The following is an 18,011-nucleotide window of genomic DNA, read 5'->3' as shown; positions in this document are numbered from 1 at the left end:
GGAGACAGAGACAGATACTTCACTTATCTCTAACTTCTTGGGAAGATATTTTGTACAATGCATGACCTTGTATCTTTATTTATACCAATCTTCTTCATCTCTTTTCTTTAAAGAATAACATTCCTCTTACAAGTTTTCATGACGACCATCATGTCCGGATTACATCTGCTTTTGCGTTTTATCTCACTCTTTGTCATCTTTACTTCAAGCTTCACTCTTGTTGTTGGACTTTCCGGTTGCCATCCCGACCAGATTCAAGCACTTAAGCAGTTCAAGAACGAGTTTGATTCCAGAAACTGCAACCAAACTGATTACCTTAATGGAGTTCAGTGCGACAACGCCACTGGTGCCGTCACCGAGCTACAACTCCCAAGTGGCTGCCTCACTGGAGTTCTCAAGCCAAACAGTAGCCTCTTCCATTTGCGTCATCTTCGTCACCTAAATCTCTCTCACAACAACTTCACTTCCTCTTCACTCCCTTCCGAGTTCAGCAACCTCAGCAGATTAGAGGTTTTGTCTCTTTCCTCTAATAGCTTCATAGGTCAGGTTCCTTCCTTATTTAGCAAGCTAACATGGCTAAACCAGTTGGATCTCTCACATAACCAGCTCACTGGTAGTTTCCAACTTGTCCAGAACCTCACCAAGCTTTCTATTTTAGACCTTTCTTATAATCACTTCTCTGGAGCCATTCCTTCTTCTCTTCTCGCTCTGCCTTTCTTGACACGTCTTGATCTCAGTGAAAACTATCTCACTGGCTCCATCGAAGTTCTTAACTCTTCTTCTTCACTAAGGCACTTGTCACTTTCCCATAACCATTTCGAAGGGCAAATACTAGAGCCTATCTCAAATCTTATAACCCTCAAGTTTCTTGACATTTCTTTCCTAAACATAAGCTACCCAATTGACATTAAAATCTTCTCCTCTCTCAAATCTTTGTTGAAACTTGTTCTTTCCGGTAATAGTATATCATCAACTAGTTTAGGTTCAGATTCAGATGTCCCACTGAGCCTAGAGAAGTTAGGTTTGTCTGGCTGCAACATCAGAGAGTTTCCAAACTTCTTAAAGAGCCTTCACAACTTAGAGTATATAGACATTTCCAACAATAAAATCTTAGGGAAAGTTCCAGAGTGGTTGTGGAGCCTTCCTCGTTTGAGCACAGTAACTCTTCTTAATAACTCTTTCACAGGTTTTGAAGGTTCAACCGAAGTTTTAGTGAATTCATCTGTTAGGATTTTGGATTTGGCCTTAAACCATTTTAAAGGACCATTTCCTAATCCACCAAACTCTCTCACTGTCTTATCTGCATGGAACAATAGTTTCACAGGGAGCATACCTCTTGAAATCTGCAACCAAAGCAAGCTTGCTCTTCTTGATCTCTCTTACAACAACTTCTCCGGTTCAATTCCTCGATGCCTGAGTAATCTACAAAACTCTCTCATTGTTGTGAATCTCCGGAAGAACAACTTGGAAGGAAGTCTTCCAGACAATTGCCATGATGGTGCCTTGCTTCGGACACTTGATGTTGGTTTCAATAAACTAACAGGGAAGCTTCCGAGGTCTCTTCTGAATTGCTCTTCTCTAAAGTTTCTAAGCGTTGACAACAACAACATCAAAGACACGTTTCCTTTCTGGCTCAAGGGTTTGCCTAATTTGCAAGCCTTTACTCTCCGCTCAAACAGATTCTACGGTCCTATATCCCCTCCTGGTCAAGGTCCTCTAGAGTTTCCGGAGCTACGCATACTTGAAATAGCAGATAACAAATTTACAGGAAGCTTGCCCCAAGATTACTTTGTGAACTGGAAAGTTATGACTGAAGATGGGAGTTTGTATATGGGAGACTACAACGAAATTCCTGGCTATATCTATGAAGATACCATAGATCTTCAATACAAAGGTCTATTCATGGAGCAAGGGAAGGTTCTTACCTCATATGCCACCATTGACTTTTCTGGAAACAGACTTGAAGGACAGATTCCTGAATCTATAGGCCTCTTGAAGACATTGATTGCACTTAACTTATCAAACAACGCTTTCACGGGACATATTCCTCTGTCTTTGGAAAATGTTACGGAGCTTGAGTCACTAGACCTGTCAAGAAACCAACTATCAGGGACTATTCCTCGGGGACTCGGGAGCCTTTCCTTTTTGGCGTACATAAGTGTGGCTCATAACCAACTCAAAGGTGTAATACCACAAGCAACACAAATTACTGGGCAGCCTAAATCTTCCTTCGAAGGGAATGTGGGTCTTTGTGGTCTTCCTTTAGAGCAAAGTTGCTTTGCGCCACCAACACGACAACCAAAGGAAGAAGACGAAGAAGAAGATGAAGGATTATTAAACTGGAAAGCTTTGGTCATAGGGTATGGACCTGGATTATTGTTTGGATTGTTATTAGCTCACGTTATTGCTTCATATAGGCCAAAGTGGTTCGTCAAGATAGTTGGTCCGGATAAGCACATGGAAACAGATCCAGTTACATTGTTTATGTCTATGGATTCAAGATGGGACAGTTTTAATAATAAGAAGAGTGTAGAAAGTACTATGTAAGAAGTGGTCTTACTAGTTTATGTAGCCTTTGTTCTCTTTAAAGGAACCTCTCTTTTGGCTGATGGTGGTCTGAAAGGTTTATGATATACTGCTTTGGTTATTATCTTATTCTTAAATTAATACGAGCTGAATATATCTTAAGGGACGACTTCATCTTTCAGCTTCCTGTTTAGACAAAACTAGATCAAGTGAAAATAAAGAGAGTCGGAGAGTACTATAAGATTACACAGGTCTCAATAACTCAATCTCGAAATAGACATTCACGAGATCCTTTTTAAAAATGTAAATATAGAACCAAAACAATCTGCATCCAATTCTTGTTTACATATATAGAACAGCCTAAACTCAAACAAATAATTACTTAACCAGTTCAACTATTAATGCTAAACTTCATATCGTTTGCTTCACGTTTATGTCTTTACTATCAAAACCTTATGAGAGCAGGGGACAACCAAAATTGCCCGAGAATTCAATTGGGCTCAACAGAGAAGACATACGTTTCCACTCAAAAAGAATGTGTGAAATTCCAAAAGACTCTTTTCTTAGTTTTCTACAATCAAATAAATATTAAGTGCCATTATCTCTCTAATGCCATTTATGTTAGTGTTACACTATTGAGTGCAACCGTTAAAATAGCCCTGCTACTTCGGTTTTCCAAAACCGAACCGAACCGAACCGAACCATCGGTTTTCGGTTAACCAAAATTTTTAAACTTATTCCGAAATTAACCGAATTAAATTTCGGTTTGGTTATCGGTTAATTTCGGTTTTCAAAATTATTTCCGAAAATAACCTTTTTTGGTTTTCGGTTAATTCCGATCTAATTTTACAAAAAGAATCAGATATTTTCGGTTGAATTCGGTTAAGTTTGGATATTTCTGGTTTTTCGGTTAAATTTGGTTCGGGTTTTCAGTTATTTTCGGATATTTTTGGTGATCGGTTCGGCTCGGTTCGGTCCGTTTGGTTCGGACAAAAGTCGCAGGGCTAGCTAAAAACTTTACTTCTTTGTTGATCTGGTTAGCTCTTAAACATACTTCTTTGATCTGGTTGGTTCTTAAACATACTTTTTGCCAATCCCCACTACCAAGACTCATCTTCTCTGTATCTATTCGTAAAGAAAACATTGTTCCTTCTGAAAGTTTTCATAATGGCCATATCATGTTTACGTTTGCATTTTCTTCTAAAAGAAAATATACTTTTCGCGTCGTTTTATCTTATTCTAATGGTCAACTAAGGATTTGTAATTCAAAATAGTATTTTGATTTATTGGATCAAGTTCAAATAGAAAATTCAAATTTTGATTAAGTTTGTGTTATATGTAGCATATAATTTTTACTTGGGTTGTATTTGGTATCAAAACTGATAGAATGGCAATTGGTCTTTTTCCCTAAAATACATATTTTATTTCACAGATAATATCTATTTTATTAAAATAGAAACCACAACTTCATTTCATGGGTGATTTTTAAGTTGGACCATCCTAAATTTTTTTTATTAAATGTATTATAATAAGATTAATAATATATATAATCATTAAACTACTTTAATCATAATATCTTTTGATATATTTTCATTTAAAATATAAACACACACACACACACACACACATATATATATATATTAAAAGTTTCAAAAAATCTGTTACAAGATCTTACTTTTCGAAATTATATGTAAATATTTTCACTAATTTTATAATTAGTGTTCAAATATTCTTATACATTAAAATATTCAGTTATCATTTATACAATGAAAAATAAATATTATGTCTTATTTTTATCTATTATATAATAACAATCAATCATATTAAAAGAAAATTATTATGTCGACCTAAATATTTTAACAATATCTTAATTTTCAAAAAGTTTATATAAATATCTTCACTACTTTCGTTTAGCAATGAACTACTATTATACATTGATATATATTCTCGTTAAAATAAACTTATTATATTAAACTAAATATGATATAAATTTTATTTTCATAAATATAAAATCTTTATTTTTAAAATATGATATGATGACGGAACAGCTTAACAAGCATAAAAACTAACATATCTTAGACTTTTGTATATATTAATATATTGTATAAAATGAATAAATCTAAAAAATATTACTAAAAGGAAATCCAGTTATAAAAGGCGGGTAAAAATTTAGGATAAATTAAATACAAAATAATTTTTAAATATGTTTTTCATGCACATATTTTTTTTAATAAGTAAATGCAAATACAATAAAATGAATATATAATAATAAGTAGCAAATATATGTGACAGTTTTAAACATTTGATTATTTACAACATGTAAACTATAGATTATTGTATTTGAAATATTTATATAAACATTTAAATATATATGATTAAAATTAAAAATTTATACCACTAATGATCTAAAATAAATATATATGCATATAAATTGAAAATAACACTTGGTGTCAAAATCTGATGTGCAATATACAATTTTGTTTTGAAACCGAAATGAGAAGTCAGAACTGGGAGAATGGTGGTCAACTTTATCATTACAGATATATAAAAGAAATGAAAAAAGAATAAGCGAATCTTCGATTCTCATCGTGACGGTGAGACGATCAGGCGATTCGGTAAAAACGTATGAGGACGAAGTTGGTTCGTTATCGTTATCCCGACGGCCAAACCTGTCACTGTCACGTGTCAACCGATCTTGGTTGTTCATTCGATTTTATCAACGGTCGCGTCTTTATCTTCCTTGAAATGTGTAAAACCGAAATTAATAGGTCTTTTAAAATGAATGCAGGTTATATATATTATCTTTTTTTTGTTTGTGAAATATATAATATCTTCTAAACATCTGATTAAAAAGGTCTCCTGCCTTAGAAGCTTCATAACGAAACAAAGATGGATCACGAAGCAGATGCTTTCCGTACGGATTTGATGACCATCACGAGATTCGTGCTGAATGAGCAATCAAAGTATCCAGAGTCTCGTGGGGATTTCACGATTTTGCTCAGCAACATCGTTTTGGGATGCAAATTCGTCTGCAGTGCCGTCAACAAGGTAACATTTTGAATCTTGAAACTGTCGCTTTGGGTTAAAAGCTTTTAGTTCTGTTTCTGGAATCCTTTTTAGTTGTCTCAATCATAATTTTTTTTTTTGGGTGTGCAGGCTGGTTTGGCCAAGCTTATTGGACTTGCAGGGGACACAAATATCCAGGCATGTTAATTATGTCTTTTTTTTTTTTGAACACCTGCATGTTCATTATGTCTTTTGTCTAGTTTAAAGCTTTCTTCTTGTTTTTATTTATTTATTTTTTAACTTTTTTTTTTAAGTTGTGTGCATGAGATTTAATACCATTTTTTTTTTTTGTCTCTGTGTAATAGGGTGAAGAGCAAAAGAAACTGGATGTGCTCTCTAACGATGTTTTTGTCAAAGCTTTGGTTAGCAGCGGCAGAACTGTAAGTTAAATCATACCTTTTCTATGAACTTGAGAAGGGTCAGACATGTTTGAAACCTTGTGGCTGCAGTCTGTTCTTGTCTCGGAAGAAGATGAGGAAGCTACGTTTGTGGAGTCATCCAAGCGTGGAAAGTAAGTTCTCAATTGATGATCTCTTGTCAGTTTGGGGATGAAAATGTATGTTAGTGGTAAACACAGTCCTACTGTTCCATAGGTACTGTGTTGTTTTTGATCCACTTGATGGATCCTCAAACATTGACTGTGGTGTCTCCATTGGAACAGTATGTTACCCTCTTTCACCCAAGTTTTTCCAGAGAGTATCTGATGTGAAAGTTTGTAATTTATTTTTTATTTACGGGTCTTCCATGTGTAAGTAGATCTTTGGAATTTACACAATGGAACACAGTGATGAGCCGACTACTAAAGATGTTCTGAAACCTGGGAATGAAATGGTTGCAGCGGGTTACTGTATGTACGGAAGCTCCTGCATGGTACTGAAAATGGCAATTCACAAAAAACAGAAATATCAGTATCTGTTCGTTTATTTCTAGTTTATTAACTTGGTTGTCTCAGCTTGTGTTGAGCACAGGAACAGGTGTCCACGGATTTACCCTGGACCCATCTCTAGGAGAGTTCATATTAACTCACCCAGACATTAAGGTAAAAGCAGGAACCAATAAACAATCTTTCTCTTTCTCAAGATTCATTACTTCTTCTTGTGAACAGATTCCAAAGAAGGGAAACATATACTCAGTGAATGAAGGAAATGCTCAGAACTGGGATGGTCCAACCACAAAATATGTAGAGAGATGCAAGTATCCCAAAGATGGTTCTCCCGCAAAGTCACTGAGATATGTCGGAAGGTATAATATATAATGGGGAACCTTTTCAGTTTCAAAGGCTAAGCCTGATGCTTAATTTCATTGTCTTAATTACCAGTATGGTAGCCGATGTTCATCGCACTCTGCTTTATGGAGGAATCTTCCTGTACCCGGCTGACAAGAAAAGCCCCAATGGGAAATTGCGGTAGCTTAGGATAATTACTAAATATATATAATCACTGATTTGCCTTTGATTTGATAAATTCGCGAAACTTGTGCTGTCGTGTTTTGGTGTCAGTGTCCTGTATGAAGTCTTCCCAATGGCATTCTTGATGGAGCAAGCTGGAGGTCAGGCCTTCACTGGCAAGAAAAGGGTAAATTAATATCCTCTGACCCCTTACCTTTCATTGTTTTGTTGATTTCAGTTATATATGAAATATGCGTGATGCAGGCACTGGACCTTGTCCCGAAAAAGATCCATGAGCGTTCTCCCATATTTCTTGGTAGCTATGACGATGTAGAGGAGATTAAGGCTCTGTATGCTGCGGAGGAGAATAACTAAGCTTTCCATTGTAATATTTTATTTCTATATATCTCCTGGACAAACCAAATGAATCATGAATACCAATAAGACTGGTTAAAAAAAATAAAACAACTCATTCACTGGTCATATTCCTATGTTTCTGGAAACGGACTTGAAGGATAGATTCCTGAGTGTATAGGCCTCTTGAAGACACTGATTGCACTTAACTTATCAAACAACGCATTCACTGGTCATATTCCTATGTTTTTGGAAAATGTTCAGCTCGAGTCATGAAACCAACTACCAGGGACTATTCCTCGAGGACTCGGGAGCCTCTCCTTTTTGGCGTACATAAGTGTGGTTCATAACCAACTCAAAGGTGTAATACCACAAGCAAAACAAATTACTGGGCAACCTAAATCCTCCTTCGAAGGAAATGTGGTCTTCCTTTAGAGCAAAATTGCTTTACGCCACCAACACGACAACCAACGGAAGAAGACGAAAAAGAAGAAGAGGAAGGTGTGCTAAACTGGAAAGCGGTGGTCATAGGGTACAGACCTGGATTGTTGTTTGGATTGTTATAGCTCACGTTATTGCTTCATATAGGACGAAGTGGTTTATCAAGATAGTTGGTCCAAATAAGCACAAGGAAGTAGATCCAGGTACATTGTTTATGTCTATGGATTCAAGATGGGACAGCTTTAATTATAAGAGTAGTCATATGTACGTAAGAAGTGGTCTTACTGGTTTATGTAGCCTTTGTTCTCTTAAAAGGAACCTCTCGTTTGGCTGATGATGGATTAGACGGTTTGTTATATACTGCTTTGGTTTTTCTCTGATTTTTAAACTAACTTGAGATGAATTTTCTCAGTATTCACATAACCAAAACAATTTGCATCCATTTCTAGTTTATATATATAGAAAAGCCTAAACTCTAACAAAAAATTATTTAAATCAGTTCAACTATTATACGTAAACTTCATATCGTTATATATCAAAACCTTCTATTGGTATTTTATTTTAACTTTTACTTGGGGTCATGAGAGCAGGGGACAACCAAATTGCTCGAGAATTCAATAGAGAATTAAAAACGTTTCCACTCAAAAAATAATGTGTGAAATTCCAAAAGACTCTTTTCTGAGTTTTCTACAATCAAATAAAAATTAATGTCACTTTATTATCTTTGTAAGGCACTATTCAAAAGGGACTAAACGACTCACTTTGAGAATTTTGACCAAGTCTTATCCAATCCATTATCCCAGTAATGCTAGGACTGAGCACAGATCGGATATCCATATTTTTTTAAGGTATTTGTGATTTGCTTTGTATGTTACGGATATCTAATTTTTTAATTTGATTTGCTTCAGAAAAATACGGATATCTAGAAAAACGGATATCCGTAAAATAAATAGATATTTGCGGATATTTACGAATACTTACGAATATCCTATCCGCTTTGATCAATACAAATACTCTTAAAAATTCTATACATTTTTTTTAAATTTTTTTTTTCATGATATATAAAACAAAAATTAAAAGAAGTAGTGAAACTACTACGTATTTTGTAAATTTTAAACTTAGTAAATAATTATAAAACACAAAACTTAAAAAAAGTTTATATTTGTCATAATTTTGTTCTGTTCTGTTTTATACAATACTTTTATATAAGTAATAGAGACAATGTGTGGAATATCCCCAATTAAGGTCCAAATTTGTTAAATGCCCATAATTATGGATAACCCAAAAAGGAGTAACCTTTTGACACTGTGCGGACGAAAATGCCTTTATGCTTTGTCGAAAACAAGTAACTCTAGATCTATCAGCTAAATATTTACATAGCAGGTAACAATCTACATACCAACTAACATATCCGCTAATAATTTCAGTATCATCTAACAATCTATGTATCAAACAAATGTATCGACTAACAAATCATATATCAGTTAATGAAACTATTAACAATTAATTAGTTATCTATTAAATATCTCCAAATCTATTTGTAACAGCTAACACTTCATGTATCGATTAAGAATCCATTAAAATCTAAATAATAGCAGGTAAGTAATAAAATATCTACTACGTATATATTATCTAAAAGCTGATTGTGATTCGAAATTGGAAACATTGAAATTGGAGTGAGATAATAAGATTAGCATTATGGGTGTCAAAAGAATCAGAATAAAAAAATAAAGATTTGTGTTGAATTAGAAGATTATTTGAAGAATTTGTACGAGAGATAAAGAGATTAGAACACATAAAAAGGAGAAGAGAGAGATAGAGATAAGGGTATTATAGTCATTAAAATATTAAAAAGAAACAAGGTTATATGGCAAATTACATGGGTTTCTGGGTGCATCTACGCCAATTACTCTAAGTAATAATGTGAATAGAATTTTTCAAATCATATATTAGAATAATAATTATATAAACTTATACATTTAAATCTTTAAATATAATCAAAATATACATGTATTTATATATTGCCGGATCGGAGCGGATATTCGTTGTCCAAAATTTTAATATTTATGAGTTGCTTCGATTTTAACAGATATTGATTTTTAGTATTTGCTTTGCTTCGAAAGTTTAAGGATATCCATAATTTTCGGATCGAATCGAAACGAATAACAAATCGAATCAAATTTAATGGATAAAATACCCAGCCTAACTAATGCCATTTCTCTCAGTGTTACGCTATTGCGTGTAAACCTATATTACATGGAAACAGAACGGGTACGTGGAAGCGAAAAGCGTATGGAAGCGCATAAACGAGATTTTAAAAAAAAATTAGGAAACAGATACATGTTGGAAGTGTATCCATATATATATATATATATATATATATATAAGATTTTAAAAAAAATCTAGACCTAAATTATATGATTTAAATTTATAATAAAGCATTTATTCATTTATAATAGTTTTGATATTTTATAATTAACTGACATAATTTATTTGAATATATGATTTATCTTTAATAAAAACCTCAATGCATAAAGATAATTTATAATATTAATTTTAATATTTGTATATTTCTATTCTCTATATTCAATACTATTACAATTTGCATTTTATATTAATTAAAAATTATAATTTTATATTTTTATTGATATAAGACAATGTGTTTTTTTTTAAAGAATGAAATTGTAAGCTTTCAACGTATTTTTAAAGAAAATATTTTAGAAACGTTTTGGAAGCGCATAAAGTTCCACGAGATTCCGATTCCGGCGGACGTCCCCACTACCAAGACTTGTTACGTTGCAAGCTTCCGTATGCAACGTAAGGTGTAAACGTTGAAAACTTTATTTCTTTGACTTGGTTGGCTCTTAAACATATTTGTCTTCAATCCCCACTACCAAGACTTGTTATCAGCTGCAAAGTCTTCGCTGGACAAGTAGTATATAATTGACGCATCGTAAAGACCTTGTGAAAGTTTTCATGATGGCCATGTCATGTTTACGTTTGCATTTTCTCTTCGTACTGTGTTGTGTCTTTGCTTCAAGCATCTTGATGGTAAATGCTCTTGTTATCGGACGTCCTGCTTGTCGTCCCGACCAGATCCGAGCTCTCGTGCAGTTCAAGAACGAGTTTGAATCCCGCGGTTGCAACAACAGCGACTACTTTCACGGGGTCATGTGCGATAACACGACCGGTGTTGTCACGAAGCTAAAACTCCCAAGTGGCTGCTTAACTGGAATTCTCAAACCCAACAGTAGCCTTTTCGATCTGCATCATCTTCGTCGCCTCGATCTGTCTGGCAACAACTTCACGTCTTCTGCACTCCCTTCTGGATTCAGCAATCTTAGCAGATTAGAGGTGCTGTATCTTTCCTCAAATGGCTTTATAGGTCAGGTTCCTTCCTCATTTAGTAACTTGAGCCAGCTTTCCTATTTAGACCTTTCCAATAACGAGCTCACGGGTAGTTTCGATCTTGTTCGGAATCTGAGTAAACTCTCCTTTTTAGACCTTTCCTCTAACCACTTTTCTGGAACTCTGAATCCTAGCAGTAGCCTATTCGAGTTTCATAACCTTATTTACCTTAATCTCGCTGACAACAACTTAGTTTCCTCTTCAATTCCTTCTGAATTTGGTAATCTCAACAGATTGGAGTTCTTGTCTCTTTCCAACAATGGCCTCCATGGTCAACTTCCTTCCTCTTTTGGTAACCTAAGTCGGCTAAAGTTGCTGAACCTTCAACATAGCGAGCTCACTGGTACCCTAGAGCCTATCTCAAAGCTCATCAACCTTCAGCAGCTTGACCTTTCTTTCCTAAATTACATAAACTACCCAATTGACTTAAACCTTTTCTCCTCTCTCCGTTCTTTACTACTCCTTGATCTTTCCGGTAATAGTGTATCACCAACTAGTTCCAGTTTAAATTCAGACCTCCCATTGAGCTTGGAAGTACTGTTTTTTCCCAGCTGCGGCATCAGTCAGTTCCCAAGCTTCTTAAAAGGCCTTCACAACTTGGAGCGTATAGACATTTCCCACAATAAAATCAAGGGGAAGGTTCCTGAGTGGTTTTGGAACCTTCCTCGTTTGAGCATTGTGAGTCTTGTTAATAACTCTTTCACAGGGTTTGAAGGTTCCGGGGATGTTTTACAGAATTCACCGGTGAAGATATTAGATTTGGCGTTAAACCATTTCAAAGGACCATTTCCTAATCCACCACACTCTCTCACCGTCTTATCGGCATGGAACAATAGTTTCACTGGAAGTATACCTCTTGCAATCTGCAACCAAACCATGCTTGCTCTTCTTGATCTCTCCTACAACAACTTCACCGGTTCAATTCCTCCATGTCTGAGTAATTTTCAAACCTCTCTCATTGTTGTGAATCTCCGGAAGAACAACTTGGAGGGAAGTCTTCCAGACATGTGTTATGATAGTGCCTTGCTTCGGACACTTGATGTTGGTTTCAATCAACTAAGTGGGAAGCTTCCGAGGTCTCTTCTGAATTGCACCTCTCTAAAGTTTCTAAGTGTGGACAACAACAAAATCAAAGACACATTTCCTTTCTGGCTCAAGGCTTTGCCTTATTTGCAAGCTCTTACCCTCCGTTCAAACAGATTCTACGGTCCTCTATCTCCTTCTGGTCAAGGTCTTTTCGCGTTTCCCGAGCTGCGCATACTTGAAGTATCGTATAACAACTTTACAGGAAGCTTGCCTCCAAATTACTTTGTGAACTGGAAAGCATCATCACTTCAGATGAATGAAGATGGGGATTTGTATATGGGAGACAACAGCATTCCTGACTACAACTATGAAGATACCATAGATCTTCAATACAAAGGTCTATTCATGGAGCAAGGGAAGGTCCTCACTTCATATGCCACCATCGATTTTTCTGGAAACAGACTTGAAGGACAGATTCCTGAATCTATTGGTCTCTTGAAGACACTGATTGCACTCAACTTATCCAACAACGCCTTCACGGGACATATTCCTTTGTCTTTGTCAAATGTTTCAGAGCTTGAGTCACTAGATCTATCGGGTAATCAACTCTCAGGGACTATTCCTAAAGGACTGGAGAGACTCTCGTATCTGGCGTACATAAGTGTTGCTCGTAACCAACTCAAGGGTGAAATACCACAAGGAACACAGATCACTGGTCAAGCTAAATCCTCCTTTGAAGGGAATTCAGGTCTCTGTGGTCTTCCTCTGGAACAAAGTTGTTTCGGTACTAACGCACCACCAATACAACAACAGCCAGAGCAAGAAAAAGAAGAAGAGGAAGAAGTATTGAACTGGAAAGCAGTGGTAATAGGGTATGTGACTGGAATGTTGCTTGGATTGTCAATAGCACAAGTCATTGCTTCATACAAGCCGGAGTGGCTTGTCAAGATAACTGGTCCGTATAAATGCAGAACCCGCTAGAATCATTTTTAGGTTTTGCAACGCATGTCAATCCGTTACTGGTCTTGTAATGGTGCAGTTCCTTGGGATACTTTTTCTTTGTATGTTTGCCCAATGCTTTGTTCTGTTTCCTTTTCCATAATATATCTAGTTTTTTTTTTGTGTGTGTCAGTAAGAATCAAAAGCTTACAAGAACTAAAGCAGAGTTGGTCTTTTCAACATAAAATTTACACAAACCAAATTTTACTGTTACAAAAAAAAAACACAAACTCAAAAACCTCAGTACTGTATTACACTCTGATCCAAATTACACCGAGAATCCTCCACCGCCTGAAACATCATCCGGAGGACTAATTGTGATCCACAACAGCGAGACAGTAATCGAAACAAGCCCTGACCAAACATAAACAATAGTTGGAACCTTCCCTCTCCGACCCATCAACCCTTTACAAAACGGATACATATGCGTCAACACCCACATGCTAAAGAATATCCCTCCGAACAACTTGTTCCACTGCGGAATCACACTGTATATCGTCCTCGAAGCACCGATCACAATCGCAACGAGGTTCACCACAATGATCGTAAGCGGCATGATGAACAGCCCCGTCCACTTCACAACGTAAAGATCCGCAAACGCGTCGTCCTCGTCTTCTCCCGAAGCTTTCGACGTCAGTGTGAATGAGATTTCGATTCCGGCTAGTACTTTGAGCAGACCTTGGAAGACTGCTGCAAGATGAGCGCTCGAGCCACCGATGAGCCAAAACTGTTCGTTTCTCCACCATTCTTCTAGTCCGATCCCTGACCATTTGACCTCGAGGAGGGAGATTAGAATCAAGGTGAGGCTGATGCAGAGGAGGTAGGAGAGGAAGTGAATGTCGAGGCTCTGGACGATGAATTTGCCGGAGAAGAGACAGAGTGCCGGGAGGAAGCAGTAGACGACCAAGAAGATTGAGGTGAAAGGGTAGATACCGACGTTGAGGTAAGCGACTCGCTGGAGAAACTTGAGCCTTCTGGTGGCGAACATGGCGTTGTTCTTGGAGAAGAAGATTTCTACGGAGCCGGTGGCCCAACGTAGCACTTGGTGGAGACGGTCGGTGAGATTGATGGGAGCTGTGCCGCGGAAAGCGTCACGTTTTGTGATGCAGTAAACGGACCGCCAACCGCGGTTATGCATACGGTAGCCTGTGACCACGTCTTCGGTGACCGACCCGTAGATCCATCCGATTCTATCTCCCCATTCTGTATTGTCTTCGTACCTGAAAAAGCCAAATTCAAAACCCTTATTAAAAATATATTGGATAGTAAGATGTGTGTATCTTGCGGACCAAGATTGTAAAACCCGAGAAGAACAAGCGAATATTATTATTATTATTATTATTATTAGTATATTTTTGAATGAATGTTAAATTAACTTAAAAATAAATAAATAAAAGAAAATAAATGGTTTTGTACAATGTAGTTGTTTAATGAGAATCAAATTAAACCATCCTATTTGCTTTTTGAGTCTTGGATAACAAGCAATGCTATTATAGCATATATTTACGTGAGAAATTTTCTAGGATAACATTTTTTAGTTTATTTTTATAAAAAAGTTCTCAACGAATAAAATTAGCAAAAAAAAAATTTATTAAATAATAAAAATACATTTATATCTTAGGGTTAACTAGAGTTTATAGTTAAGGGGTGAAGTTTTGAAGATAAAGTTTCAAAAGTTTAAAATAAAAATAAAAAACAAAAAAATTTAAAATAAAAAAAAAAGACTATTTTAATTATTTTTTTTATTGAAAACTATTTTGAGACAAAGACTTAAAAATTATTATTTAACAGGATCGTCCTACTTACATTATTATTAATTTTCCCATTTACCGACAAAGTAAATTAACCTTACCAGCAAGAAATGACAGCGATGGCTTCAGCTACGGTTGGAGCATCAAGGGGAGGTCGTGGGAGGAGCAACGCACCGGGCGGTCTTCCGTTTTGAACTGACATGTGATCTGCTAGAGGCCGTCCTTGGTACTCTGCGACTGGAATAGTGTCTGTGAAGATGGTCGAGTTACCAAACTTTTTGGGAAGACCAAGATCCGGATCATCGGTAAGAGGTTGTGTATCCGACTCTAAATCAGATGTTTCGGATATTTGGGACGCTTGGGACTGAGTCCTGACATGCATAGCCGGGGCCTTTTCCTGACCAAACACGCCGTTGTACTCGTTGGCTCGAGGTGGGTTGAATCCATAAAGAGCATACCTCCGGAACATACACCCTGTTCCGACGTAGACCGGACCTTGTAACCCATCTAATGCTCTCATGTTACCTGTTTCAGAACCCCCAAAATATGGTTGGCTTGTGATACAAGCATTAAATTTATGTTTTAGTTCAATAACTCACCGTCGAAAAAGACAGTATTGTGATTTGCATATCGATCTGATGGGTCAATTCCTTCAAACCTTTGTGGAAACTGAATGTAACATATTCTATCACCACCTCGGTCCATCATGAAACACATTCCTTCTTTGATAGCTTTGGAGTTGTAAACATAGTGATCACAGTCTAGATTAAGGATAAATGCGCCATTGGACAATATGGCTGAAGCTCTAACCATACCATTCATGGCACCAGCTTTCTTGTTATGGTCAAAACCTGGACGTTTCTCACGCGATACATACGCAAACATTGGTACTCGGGTATCGATCCCTGTGAAATCCAGCGCTCCTTCATTCGGTCCGCCCATCACCGGTTCAAGCTCAGGCACTTTGCTCATGATCTACAAATAGGATTCAAGTTTTTGTAAAGTTTCTTGGTTTAATACAAACTGATGACTGACGTTAATGGTTGGTACCTGTAGGATTCCGGCGTGGTCTCCTTTTGAATGATCAGGTTTAGGTTCAAACCACGTTCCTGGCCAATGTGTACCATCAGCCATCCACGTTGCTTTTACAACCTCAACACCGTCCGGCGGCAATACACCGCCATTTTTCTCTTTTGCAATGCGTTTTTCCTTGAGCTCTTCTCTCAAGTTGAACTGCTCAGCTCTTTTCTTGATTTGTTCTGGAAGACCATTGATCCTGACCTTGAATTCATCATACTCACGCTTGATCCAGCGACGATCTTTGACAAAATCTGGCTTCTTCTTGTTTTTGGTTGGATCTTTCTTGATGCTGAAGTAACTATCAGGGTTCCTCGGCTCTATGTCATGTTTTCTACAAAACGGCACCCAATACTGCAAAAAGAAAATGCAAAGGCCATATCAAATAATCTATTAGACTTTCCAAGACGCAGAAGAAGAAGAGAGAGTGTGGATGAAACCTCGGCGAATCGAACAGCTTCAGCCATGGCTTCAAAGGTGAGAATTGCACCACCATCGTCTGAAATGTAGGCTGAAAGCTTCTCTATTGGATAATCCACGGCGAGGATGGATAGAAGGGTATTGGCTGTGACTAGAGGCGGTTCCTTTTCCGGGTCAGCCGTGGAGACAAACACATCAACACCAGGAAGATCAGAGCGACCTGTAGGGTTTGATGGAGAAGGCTGCTCAAACTTGTCATGCAAGGTAGCTAGATCAGTTGCTCTGTTTATAGGGTTTAGCTTTGGAAGAATGTCAAGAATCCAAGAGAAGGCGAACCAAATCTCACACACTATAGATAGTCCCCATAGCCACATTGCATCTTCATTAGGATTTGTAACACGCCACCATAGGAAGAAGAAGAGTATCACAAGACGAAGCACAATTAGTAACCTGAAACAAAGGAGTATCAACATAGCCGAGTGAAACATCAGTCTTTTGCCTCCAAATTTTTTAAAAATAATTTACATTAACATAAATCCTCAAAATTGTTTATTTAAAAAAAAAAAAATTCGTATTAAACTGTCTATAGTTTCTAAAATCTTAGGACCAAGATTTAAAGAACAAGAAAATTTAAAAACCTGTAGGGACTAAGAACTTTGGCAGGGATTTTAACTTTTCTTGTGAGAGGCTTCCATGGTTTGTCTAAAAAATCTGACATGCTAACACCACCTTCACCATTATCAATATCATCTGGCCAAAAAGCGTTTCCTATTCCATATTTTCCCTTAGATTCAAACAACCATCTGTTATGATCAAAGTCTCCCGTCTGGCTCCTCAACAACATTGATTTGTTATTAGATTTCATCACGGATAACCTCCTCTCCATCTTATTCCCCATCTTGGAGCCGCGGTTTGCGTCAGATTTTGACTGTGACGTTGAGGCGGCAGAGGAGGAAGAGCCGGCAGGTTGGTTGTCAGGTGTAGGAGGCATGAGGACGGTGTAGTCGATGTAATCATTTTGGCCGGAGGAATAATCGCCAGGGACGTCCATGTCATAGTCTCGAGAGAGGCTAACGGTGCGGCCACTGGACGTCCGGCGACCAAACTTGACGGCTTGAGGAGGGAGGGTTGAGGAAGAGGGTTGTTGTGAATTTAAGGTATTTTTGGGTGGACTTGAAGCCATTAGAATAATGGAATGTTCTGATTTGGCTCCTTTGGTTTCCTGAGCTCATTTTTCTTTTTGACACTACCTGATTTAGCAGAAATTCTAATCTCCAACGGTTGATAGATTCTTTTTTCTATTCTAAGATAACTGAAAATCTATCAACTCCGATATCTCCTATTTTAAGCTTTGCCTCTCTCTAACTCTCTCTCTTTCTCTGTAGTTATGTATGTGCAAAGCTATTTGAATGAAGGCATTACAATAGATCCCTAACTAAACCAAACAAACAAGTAAATTTTAGAGGTTATAGACACTAGAGCTCAAACTGGAGACCTGCATTTTACTCTCGAAGCGACAGAGACTGAGAATTTTCCGACAAAACAACAACGTAATC

General features: G+C 37.0%; 5 protein-coding genes across 5 annotated transcripts in view; 3 read left to right on the top strand and 2 right to left on the bottom strand.

Moving 5' to 3' along the window:
• Window positions 1–18,011, bottom strand: part of LOC117134085 — a 905,201-nt gene that overhangs the window by 143,276 nt on the left and 743,914 nt on the right. The gene's annotated exons all lie outside the window — the stretch shown is intronic.
• LOC103867572 (receptor like protein 27) lies at window positions 106–2,650 on the top strand. The gene has a single exon (XM_009145651.3). The coding sequence runs from the start codon at window positions 139–141 to the stop codon at window positions 2,545–2,547; it is 2,409 nt and encodes an 802-aa protein (XP_009143899.1). The 5' UTR covers window positions 106–138; the 3' UTR covers window positions 2,548–2,650.
• Window positions 5,279–7,462, top strand: LOC103867569 (fructose-1,6-bisphosphatase, cytosolic). Its single transcript, XM_033291789.1, has 11 exons — window positions 5,279–5,574; window positions 5,683–5,730; window positions 5,898–5,972; window positions 6,042–6,103; window positions 6,186–6,252; window positions 6,349–6,462; window positions 6,545–6,631; window positions 6,698–6,834; window positions 6,911–6,997; window positions 7,091–7,166; window positions 7,244–7,462. Exons 1-11 carry the CDS (start codon window positions 5,416–5,418, stop codon window positions 7,352–7,354), a joined length of 1,023 nt encoding a protein of 340 aa, XP_033147680.1. The 5' UTR covers window positions 5,279–5,415; the 3' UTR covers window positions 7,355–7,462.
• On the top strand, window positions 7,896–13,543 carry LOC103867570 (receptor like protein 23-like). Its single transcript, XM_009145650.3, has one exon. The coding sequence runs from the start codon at window positions 10,751–10,753 to the stop codon at window positions 13,187–13,189; it is 2,439 nt and encodes an 812-aa protein (XP_009143898.2). The 5' UTR covers window positions 7,896–10,750; the 3' UTR covers window positions 13,190–13,543.
• On the bottom strand, window positions 13,331–17,638 carry LOC103867568 (cellulose synthase-like protein D1). Its single transcript, XM_009145648.3, has 6 exons — window positions 17,094–17,638; window positions 16,476–16,905; window positions 16,009–16,389; window positions 15,558–15,933; window positions 15,060–15,483; window positions 13,331–14,427 (listed from the first exon to the last, which is right to left on the bottom strand). Exons 1-6 carry the CDS (start codon window positions 17,636–17,638, stop codon window positions 13,476–13,478), a joined length of 3,108 nt encoding a protein of 1,035 aa, XP_009143896.2. The 3' UTR covers window positions 13,331–13,475.

Source organism: Brassica rapa, chromosome A05, assembly GCF_000309985.2.
Source record: "Brassica rapa cultivar Chiifu-401-42 chromosome A05, CAAS_Brap_v3.01, whole genome shotgun sequence".
Lineage (NCBI taxonomy): Eukaryota > Viridiplantae > Streptophyta > Magnoliopsida > Brassicales > Brassicaceae > Brassica > Brassica rapa.
This window is presented reverse-complemented; position numbering and strand designations above follow the sequence as displayed.